The 11140-nt window shown below is 47.5% G+C and overlaps 1 protein-coding gene across 1 annotated transcript; it reads left to right on the top strand.

Annotated features, from left to right (window-relative positions):
- Positions 1 to 4229: 4229 nt before the first annotated feature.
- Positions 4230 to 6666, top strand: HTR5A (5-hydroxytryptamine receptor 5A). The gene is made up of 2 exons (XM_052692609.1): positions 4230 to 4967; positions 5527 to 6666. The coding sequence occupies exons 1-2, from the start codon at positions 4230 to 4232 to the stop codon at positions 5857 to 5859; spliced, it is 1071 nt and encodes a 356-aa protein (XP_052548569.1). The 3' UTR covers positions 5860 to 6666.
- The last annotated feature ends 4474 nt before the right edge of the window (positions 6667 to 11140 follow it).

Genomic DNA, 11140 nt, shown 5'->3' on the forward strand with positions numbered 1-11140 from the left:
AGTACCTCAGGGTTCTTCTACAACCCTGAAGTGTCCTATCAGCTTCTCAGCCTGGAACTGCTCCACTCTGCAGAATGTAACTTCAGCTTACTGGAAGAAAAAGAATGACTTCATATTTCGGTTGCTGTGGCACTTGACTGTTGCAAATGCTTGGGTAAATCTGTGTTCCCCTAAATATCTCATTCCTAAACAGCTTCAGCAAAAGAGAGAGCTATCCAGAACAACTCTTGGCAATTAAAATAGTAATACAGCCTCCTCTCACTCCCAAAACTGCCTTCCTATCACTACAGGGCACTGAAATCCAAACCAAGCCAGAAGTGGGGCATCACAAGTCTATCACAACACATGCCTGAAGATCTTCGTTTTGGAAAGACTAGAGTGATAATCAGAAGTGTGGATAGGCTGTGAGGGTGTGAGAACAGCCTCACATTTGGGGTATTTTACGTTTTGAAAGTTTTGCCTTTACAGGAAAGGAGTGGGTGGTGTGCTAGTGTGTTCAGAAAGCATGTCTGGGTGTAAAATGAGCAAGCTGGAAATGTGGAACATTAAATGAAATTTAATTGATGACTACCTGAGTTTTACAAATTGTGCTGACAGGCTGCACACTTACTGAGCAGCCTGGCTGGGAACTGAGCAGAGCTTTCAGTGCTGGTGTATGCATGAATTGAGTACACATATTCCTTTAAAGCTCAACCCAGCAGCACCACCTCCCCCATAGCCTGAAGTTCTCCTTTATTCATCAGGTTTGCTCAGGAAAAAAACACCTGTCAGGGTCATTTCCTTTCACTTTTCTGCCTGTTTTGAGTGCAAAGGTTCAAGAGATCTCTGTACAGGTTGACAGTAAAAGTCTATTCACACCATCCCCACAAGAAGGAACTAGTTGGACATTCACATAGCAATAGGCTTTGCAGCACAAATCTTCCAGTACTTGAAAGGAGCTTACAAGCCTGAGGGGAAACAAATTTTGCACAGGTAGATAGCATAAGGTCAAGGGGAATGGACTTAAACTGGAAGAGGGGAGGTTTAGGTTAGGGGTTAGGAAGAAATTCTTCACTCGCTGGCACTGTGAGTGAATCGGCACAGGTTGCCCAGAGAAGTTCTGGATGCCCCGTCCCTAGAGGCATTCAAGGCCAGGTTTGATGGGTTTCTGGGCATAGTGGTTGGCAAACTCTGCCAAAAGCAGGGAGATTGGAACTAGATGATCTTTCAGGTCCCTCCCATCCCAAGCCATTCTGTGATTCTGTGATATGGTATCTGGTTACAAACAGCATTTAGTGGTCTCTACTGGAGGGAAACCGCTAATTCTAATGAACCAGTGTCACTTTTAATTCCCCAGTATCATCTGTGAAGCTGTGAGACAATCCTGATTTTGCAGCCTAGATCGTTTTCTCAAGAGTTTCATGGATGAGATTATTCCACAAACACTACCAAATTGCTACAGATCCCAAACCCTCACTCACATTATAAATAACAACATTCTGAGGAAATTAATGTGTGTAAAGCAAACAGCAATTGGTCTTTAATAATAACAACATTCAGTCACTTTCCAGCATCTGGGACGTTAAGCCACGTTACCTAAGGATTACAGAATCAGAGCTGTGGGATCCCCCAGCGTGGGAAGGACCACTGGAGAACACTCACTCAGTCCAATTCCCATTAAAGAATGGCCCTCTTCAAAGTGCAAATGTCCTCCCAGTCTTGTCCAGATGGATTTTGAATATAACCAAGGATGGGGATTTCACTGCCTCTCTGGACTCATTTCAAATCTTGTCTGCTGTCCAGGTGAACATTTGTTTCCTAATTTCTCATTGGAATATCTAATATTTCAACTTGCATCTAATGCATCCTGTCCCATACGTACCTCCAAGAAGAGTTTGCCACCCCCTTCTCTACACCCTCACATAAGGCAGCTGGAGACAGCACTAAGATTCTTCCCTTTATCTCCTCTTTTTAGAGTGGAAAAACTCAACTGTCCACCTCCTTATATATCAGAAACCAGTCCACTCACCATTGTGATGACCTTCCATTGGATTTCTTCCAGTTTGTCAGCACTGTTTACAGAGGAAACCCAAACTGGACATGATATTCCAAGAAGTTGGAATGATTACATCCCCTGACCTGTGGGCTACACTCTTCTCCATAGCACCTTTGGCCAGATGCAGGCTGCTATTTCTCACCCAGGAAGCTACCCAGGTCCTGCTGCAAAGGGCTGCATAGGGTTCTTCCATCCTAAGTGAAGAATTCTGCATTTCTATATAAATTCTATACATACATATATATTTGTATGTATTTGTCTCCAATTTCTATTTTCAATTAATACTCAACCAACTCATTCAACTCCAGAATCTGCTAATACATATTTTTAAAAGTTCAGTAAGTGAGATCATGAAAACATGAATAATTTTGTCATTAGAACATAATGTAGTTTTACTTCTTCAGATTTAATACATTTTAATTTCCATTTCCCTTTAAATGTAATTTTTGTATTTGTTCCTGAAGCAAAGAATAACGACATATTTTCTATAATTTGTGGATAATTCTGTGAATTACGGGCTTCATCTGATTCTCCAGGAAGGACCCATACTACAAAAACCTCTCAGTGCCAGCAGTTGCTAAGTGTTCTGATCAGTTGAATGATAGTCAAGGACATCTGGCACCTTGCAAACCCGGAATTTTAAATCAGGAGGCTTTTATGAAAGCACACAAACCTCATCTGTCCTCTGAATCATAAGTACAGAAACTAGCCATTCCAAATTGTCAGTATTTATGTGTACGAAAGACAAAAAAACAATCTCTCCCCCAAGAAGATGGCAGTATACTTCAGAAATCATGTTACAATCCCTAAGGTTACATCCCTTCTAACAACCAAATCAGACCAGCTCCTATTTCCTGGCTCTGAGGACAAATGTCACAGCAACGCATGAATCTGTACGGGCAGATCCCCCTTCCACCAAAACAAGGTGACTGCCTTCAGAACTCTCACTGGACTCGGGGCTTTCCCTGCACTGCATTCCCAACTCCACATAGGGGCTGTCTGTGAGGCTGCCTTTAAACACACAGCACAGCACGCACAAGGTACACCTCACAGCATCACCTTCATTTGGGTTTTCTCTCCTGACTCTCTGAAAGTGCAATTCACCAGCAAGTGCCACTGCCCCCATTTCCTAACACTCTTCCCACAGGGCCGTCCTGCCAATGCAGGTAGCAGGTGCTGTGTGTTGGCACCTGCTCTTGTCCCAGTCATGTGCCCATGCCCGGTGACAGCAGCTCCTACCTGGAAGCCCTTCGAAGCCCTCAGTGGGGCAGTCCGGAGCAGCAGTGTGCCCACGCAGGCACAGCCCTGCCGAGAGCTGCCCAGGCTGGATCCTGCATGGAGCTGGTGCACAAGAAACCTGCTCGGTGCATCCCTATTCTGCTTTCTGCTCCGAGGCCCACAATCCCGTTTCTTATCTCAGGCAGGTGAAATACCCATGCACTAGTCAATAGCAATAGCAAAGGGAGAGATTACCACTAAGAAAGGGCTCACCGATTGCTAACAAGTTAGGAAACGCCAGAGCAGAAGTTCTCAAAGAAATAATCCCTCGACACAGACAAGCAGAACGACCAGCTGGTGGTTCATACAGATTATATGAAAGCCGTAACATTGCCATGACATTCCCCAGCAGATTTTTAGAAGGACCTGCGTACAATGCAACACGCACGCTAACTTTCTCCCTTTGCTATCCACCCTACGCCCCACCGCGGGGAACCCCCACCCCCAGCGGCCCCGGCGGAGACAAAACCGCATCCCGCATCGCGCATCCCGGCTCGGCTACCCGCGCCGCCCGGCTCCGATGGCGAGGTGAGACCGGCGCCGTGCCATGACTAAGCACCCGGCCCGGGGCACTCACCTGCCCGCCGCCCGCTCCTTCGCCGCCGCTCCGCGCCCGTCGGCAGCGCCGCCCCTATCCGCTCCGCGCTGCTCCGCGCCGCCCCGATCCGCTCCGCCGGGGGGAGCCGCGGAGCTGCCGCGCCCGCGGAGCCGCAGCTCCGCCGCCGCCGCCGCCGCCGCCGGGGCGGGCGCGGGGCCGGGGGGTTGCCGTCAGCCTGCGGCTGCTGACGCACGGCTGTTCCTCCCGGGGATGAAGACCCCGGCGAAGGGCAGCGCGGAGCGCCGAGGGGCGGCCGGGGGCTCTGCGCTCTCGCGGTAGCACCGAGCACCGAAGAGTCCCGGCGCCCAGCGCGGTGGCATGGACCGCCAGCTCAACATCAGCTGCCTCGGCGGTGCGACGCCGGATGCCAGTAACCGGAGCGGGTCATCCGGAGGGCTGGAGGGCGGCAGGGCACAGCTCTCCGTCTTCAGCGTGCTTGTCCTCACTCTCCTGGCCATGCTGGTGGTGGCCACTTTCCTGTGGAACGGCTTGGTCCTGGCCACCATCTTCCGCGTGCGCACGTTTCATCGGGTGCCCCACAACCTGGTGGCATCCATGGCCATCTCCGACGTGATGGTGGCAGCCCTCGTCATGCCCCTGAGCTTGGTGCACGAATTATCAGGGCGGCGGTGGCGGCTGGGTCGCTCACTTTGTCAAGTGTGGATCTCCTTTGACGTTCTGTGCTGCACTGCCAGCATCTGGAACGTCACTGCCATCGCCCTCGACCGCTACTGGTCCATCACCCGGCACCTGGAGTACACGCTGCGCACCCGGCGCCGAATCTCCAACATCATGATCGTGCTTATCTGGGCGCTCTCTGCCTTCATCTCCCTGGCCCCGCTGCTCTTTGGCTGGGGAGAGACTTACTCGGAGGACAGTGAGGAATGCCAGGTAAGCCAGGAGCCTTCCTACACCATCTTCTCCACCTTCGGGGCCTTCTACCTGCCCCTCTGTGTGGTGCTGTTTGTCTACTGGAAGATCTACAGGGCGGCCAAGTTTCGCATCGGATCTCGGAAGAGCAACTCCATCACTCCCGTCTCACCAGAAGCCCTAGAGGTAGGTCACCTGGCTTGCATTTTGCTCTAGGGAGCTCTTAGGAGCAACAGGGCTGAGCTGCACCCAGGGTGTGAAGGAATGGGATCCCAACACAGCTGGGAGGATCAGCTGGTGAGCAAATGGGATTTGATAAGGGTCTGGATTTACCCATGCAAGACCTTCCTGGGTTGTGTCAGTTGATCTTGAGAATGATGATTGTGCATTGTAAAGGTTTCTTAAGGGGAAAGGAGAAGTATCTTAACTGTCCCACCTTCCTTATTAAAAACTCTTGATGTGTTTGGAGAAAGCAAGGCTTGTGTGCATGGCTTGTGGTTGTGTGCCTCTTTTGCTGATCCAATCATAAGCAGGGAAATAATATTCTCGTGATATGTGAGCAATTCTATGCACACATATGTCCCTATTGGCTCAGGTCACCCACGAAAGGACTACAGCCCCAGCCTCACTCCAACCTGAGCATGACGTAGATGGCTTGCATTTCCCCGTGCCTTGGCTGCATACCCACTGTGCAGGATCAGCCGTCCGAGACGCATACAGTGTGACTTGTGTTTGTCTTTGGCAGATAAAGGAAGCTGCCCAGCAGCCACAGATGGTCTTCACTGTCCGACACGCCACGGTTACGTTCCAGACAGACGGAGACACGTGGAGAGAGCAGAAGGAGAGGAGAGCTGCCCTCATGGTGGGCATCCTCATTGGAGTCTTCGTGCTCTGCTGGATTCCCTTCTTCATCACGGAGCTCATCAGCCCACTCTGCTCCTGCGACATCCCGCCCATTTGGAAGAGTATTTTTCTATGGCTAGGCTATTCCAATTCCTTTTTTAATCCCCTCATTTACACTGCTTTCAACAAAAACTACAACAATGCCTTCCGGAACCTATTCTTTAGACAGCACTGAGCAAGAGAAGCTTTCTCTGCCCCACGAGGCTATTGTCAGCTCTCAGTGGAACCTAACAAACTCCTGAGGAAGCTGAGAACCACAAACACTGCAGTGATGCTACGGATGTGTCCCCATAGTTATGTCCCAGCAATGGTCCCCATTCCTATGCAGTTGCTATTTTTCATGAAGCAGCATGCAAAGGTTTCTCTGGCTAGCAGCAAAGAGTTCTGCCTCCAGTGCCCCACTGCTTTCCTCCTCCCTTCACAGTGATGCTCTCGGGACATTGAGGTGACAGTGATGGCTTCTGGGAAAGGTTCCCATTTGAAACTCTGGTGTGGCCCACTGCTGGTCTCCTGGAGCATTAATCAGCTTTGTCCCATTGCAAAGATGGGAGCCTTCAGTGTCAGGGCAGTTGGTGACTCTGGATGAAACTTAATGTTCCTGGCTTGGTTGAACAGACTGTCATAGCTTTCGCTGGTAGAGATTATCGAGTGTTTGTGTTTGAGAGATAATGTCCTCGTTGAAGGGTTAAAAGCAGAATCCCAACCACAATGCCCTTTTTCACATCAACAACAGATTGTGCTGTTTGCTATTCTGTTCCATGTAGCAGGTTTTTTAAAAAAATATTTATTGTGAAAGCTTAGTGCATGGTATACACTGGAATGAGAAATAATGCATGGGAAATCCACCTGTCTCATTGCCTAACTGATAAGCATCTGCTTCAGACTTTTACTTTCCAAAACCCCAGGCCTTCTTGGGCTGTGAATGTTGAACTGTGTCCATGTTTGCCATTCTAAATCACAGATGTATTTTGAGCAGATGTGGGGCAGGTTTCCTGTCGTTGCAGGGGATACAAGGTGAGTATTTCAGATTTCCCATCAATGTGGAGCCGTGTATTTCTATTTATGAGTGTGATTCAGGTTCACTTGAGTCAAAGCAAAGACCCCATTTAATTTCCACGGGCACTGGACTGCAGACTCAAGGCAGTTAATGATGGGCACAGTTTCATTCTGAAAGCAGAACCAACCCATAGATGTGCTCTGCTGTAAGGCCCAGACTTGAATAATTCTTTTACCCCTCTACAGTTATTCTGCCTGGTTGCTCTGTGGCCTCCATGCCTTCCCTTGTTGCCCACACTGTTGTTGGCATTTCACTACTAGAATTAGAATTATGCACTTTGTACTGTGCTGCTGAAAGATTGACAGGCCTCCAGATAAAAAACAGCATTATTTTTAACTATCACTTCTTTAGGGGCAGCCACTGAAATCAGATTGGAACTGGAATGACATGATTTGGTGTCAGATCTTTCAAGAAGAAGAGATAAAAGGGAAAAATGTCTATAAATCATGGGAAAGTTCCCTCGTGATGGATAGGATTAGTTCTTATCCTTAGTGGATCATGAGACATCAGAAGTTAAAATTGTCACTGGTCCTTTAAACCAGTCAAAAATCCTGTTAGAATTGTTAAAAAAAAAAATCCCTTTTTCTTTTCACATCTTGAGACAGGTACAAATGGAAGCAGAGCTCAAGGTGCTACCAAGCCTTGCAGCCCTTTCAGGGCCAAACATCCATCAGGAGTGACACAGATGCAGCTGATCTGCCTCCAAGCAAGAGAGATAAGGTGGCCCTTGAGATCCTTTTCAACACTACTTTATAAAAGTCTGATCAAAATACTAGGTAAAACCTTATCCTCACTGAAGGCAGTGGACAACTTCTCAATGAATTCAACTGAATTGGAGTTTTACCCAGTGTCTTATCTTGTAAAACCATAGCTTTAATGTTAATTAATTAAAGAAGATGGGCAGGATGGGAACAATCTTCAAATTCCCTGCAATAGTCCTTGCTCTGCACTAAGCAGGGACCAACCTCCCCACAGCTAGTAAAAGAATGTTTCAGTTCTTTATTACATGAGGTAAGGCAGTGATCTCTCTGGTGTATCAAACATTGTGATAAACTCTTGAGCTGCTATTCTTGTGAAGGTATAAAAGTTACACTGCTTTCTCTGGACAGCTCATCACCAATGCAGAGTTAAGGGAACTTAAGTGCTTTTGTTGTGTGAAGGGCTGTTCATCCAGAAATGAGCTGGAAGAGTACTTCCTTATCCAGCCATATTCAGCTGAGGTAGTGGAGCTACACAGTCATTTTCAGCAAAGCCTGTAAGCAGACGATAGACTATTTGCTTTGAACAACACTCCTCCAAAATACAATCCATAGACTTCTAAAACTATCACAGAATCATAAAATTGTTTGAGTTGGAAGTGATCCTTAAAGGCCATGTAATCAAACTGCCTGCAATGAACAGGGACACCTACAGCTCTATCAGATGCTCAGAGCCCTGTCCAGCCTGTCCTTGAATGTCTCCAAGCCTGGGAATCCTCCATATCTCTGGGCACCCTGTGCCAGTGCTTCACGACCCTTATTGTAAAAATCTTCCCTATATCCAATCTAAATCTCTTCTCTATTTGTTTAAAACCATTTCCCCTTGTTCTCTCACCACAGACCCTGCTAAAGGGTCTGTCCCCTTCTTTTTTACAGCTCCCCTTTAGATACAGACAGGCCGCTCTCAGGTCTCCCCAGAGCCTTCTCCAGGCTGCACAGCCCCCCAGCTCTCTCAGCCTGTCCTCATAGGAGAGGTGTTCCATCCACATCTGCATCCACATCTATGTGACAACCCACATCCAATACAATCCTTACTGATCTTCAGCAAATAGCAGCTTCCAGCTGGTCCTGAGTCTTGTTCCTCTGGTTCTGCACATAATTAGTGGCTTCACTGTGGGCCAATTCCTACAGCTTGAGGCTTAAGTCCATTGGCTTTTCTTCTAAATACCATTCCTGCAATGTAATGTGATAACACAAGAAAAATATCAGTATTTCAGAGACTGTGCTGAAGATTCACATCAAAACATGCGGCTGTGATCAGGGCATGCGAAGGAGCATAAAGAAACCTTGACTTCTGATCCCAGCTCTGAGGCTTTTCACAAAAAGCTACTCAGATACATGTGCTGAGCAGGCTCCCGGGGACCCAGACCATGTTTAAAATATACATAACCCCAGCTTCAAAGGATGTGTCTTGTACCTTCTTGTTCCCATTTATTAAACAGCGTCAGTGGTGTGAAGAGATCTACCTTGCTGAGGGTATGTGGGGATTAATTAGTAAATGTTTATCATGTACCAGGATGTGGAACACTCTGCTTTGAATGCCAAGCTGCATTAAAAATTGGGCTCCTATTTAATTTCTCAGAAGAACTTTATTACCCATTATTATTGACTTTCCTATGCAATTTTAATGGCTGTATAGTACTTCCAGAAAAGATTTAACTAACCTTCTACACCTCTGATTAATTCATTTCCCTCTTGGTGCCCTGACAGCTCGACAAACATCTGCATGGAGCTGCTGGATGCAGCAGCCATGCAGTGCTGCGTGCTGCCTGCTCCATGTGCCTCTGGTCAAGGTCCAGGGAGCAGCAGCTCTCCAGGCAGTATGCTGCCCCATTTCTGGGTATTTTAGGGAAAGGACATAAAAGAATTCCATTGAATTAAATAGCAGCTGGCTGAGCACCTTCCTGCTACAATCCTCAATGAAGGCAGGTGACACTAGGATGTGCACCCATCCCACACAGCCAGGTGACTTCACTTTCCATTAACTCACCTGGATTTTTCCTAAAGATTTTTCCTGAGAGCTGCAGCCTTTAAACTGGTGCTGACAGCTCAAACTGGCGAGTTCATGGAAGCAAAGTTGTGGACAATTAAGGAAATGTCAGCTGACAAAGGTAATTAATGGCTATTGGTTCCAGCAGTCACTGCAGTGTGGTGCAACTGACAAAGTGTCAAAGTGATTGTTGTAAAGTAGTGATTTGGGCTACTTTGTGCATGAGGGGCACGTCACCGTATTCCCCTTGTATCCATTACTGTACCCACAGAACAGGTAGCAGACTCACAGGGATCATAACGTGGGTGCCACAGATGCTCCATGTGGAGCACTGGGTTAAAACACCTCTGGCAAGGTCTATGACCCCACTGCAGTACGTCGAACATCACCAACCTGCCAGAATAGGCCTTGACTTTAAAGGAGGTGGCCAAAGAGCTATTTAAATAGCTGTTATTTTCACTAACACCTGAGTGCAGAGGTTTGGATGAGAGCTGAAGTTGTGCCGGTGCTTTAAAAGGGCAGATGGAGAGAGCCAAGTATTCATAAGGCTAATGCTGTTACTGATTTACAGCTGGAAATTGATCCTTGGCAAAAATGTGGAATAGCTGATGAAGGACTCAATGAATAAAAAATTACAGGAAATAAATATAATTAAAATAAATCATGTTGATGTCTTTCTTAGACTGCAACACGTGGTTCATTGCAAATGGTGATATTAAGTATTCATCCCTTGGTAATGAACCTGGCTTGGTGACACTCAATAGCTCCATGAAAAAGTGAAGAAGAAATCAATGTGTGGTTCAAACTGCCCAATATTTGCTAATTGCTCATAGATTGGAAAAGGTGTAAATATGACCTCACTTGTACTGGAAAATGAGGCTGAAAGTAGTTCAGGGGCAGTACAGAAGGAGCTGAACAGGTCGATCTCTTCAGAACATATAGGTGTATTTACTGCCTGTGCATGGTCTGCATCCAGGAATGGATTTTAAGCTGTTTGCTGCAGGGGAGGCTGCAATTTCAGTTCATTGGATCTCACTGCTTCTCCTGCACGCAGCCAGAATCAGCTGTGCAGCCTCAGTGCAACTTCCCATGCTGGGCATGTCCAAGGCTTCCCCTAACCATCCCAAAAGCAAGACAGATGGGCCCTTTCTCCACATCCCCCAGTCACCACTGTAGTTCTTCAGCTGGACCAGCACCTCCATCAGTGGGAGAAGCAGCTCTGCAATGCCCACATGAGGCTGGGAGCAGCTCTGAGAGGTTTGCTCTGGAAATGAAGGGAAACATTCCTGCACCCCTAACTGCAGGATAACAATTCTCCAGCCCCTTTGTTGGAGATGGAATGCTTACTGCATCACTTGGGCATACGTCCTGCCCAGTCCATGAGCTGGCTGTGGAAGGTGGAAATCTCTGTCATCAAAGTAACCTGTTGGTCAGAGAGATGGGAGGGGGAGGAAGAAGAGAAGCTCTGGACATCAGTGAGCCTTTCACACATGGGCTGTCTGGAACAAACAGAGCTATTTCTACCCCAGAAGAGCTTGCAGCACATGGACTTTCATGAAAATTAATATAATCACCCCATGATGCCCTCACGGAGCCTTCTATCCTGCCCTACAGATTCCCCAAGCTCTATGCCAACCAGTCTTAAAAGGGA

This window comes from Tympanuchus pallidicinctus, unplaced genomic scaffold (assembly GCF_026119805.1).
Source record: "Tympanuchus pallidicinctus isolate F22 unplaced genomic scaffold, pur_lepc_1.0 scaffold3, whole genome shotgun sequence".
Lineage (NCBI taxonomy): Eukaryota > Metazoa > Chordata > Aves > Galliformes > Phasianidae > Tympanuchus > Tympanuchus pallidicinctus.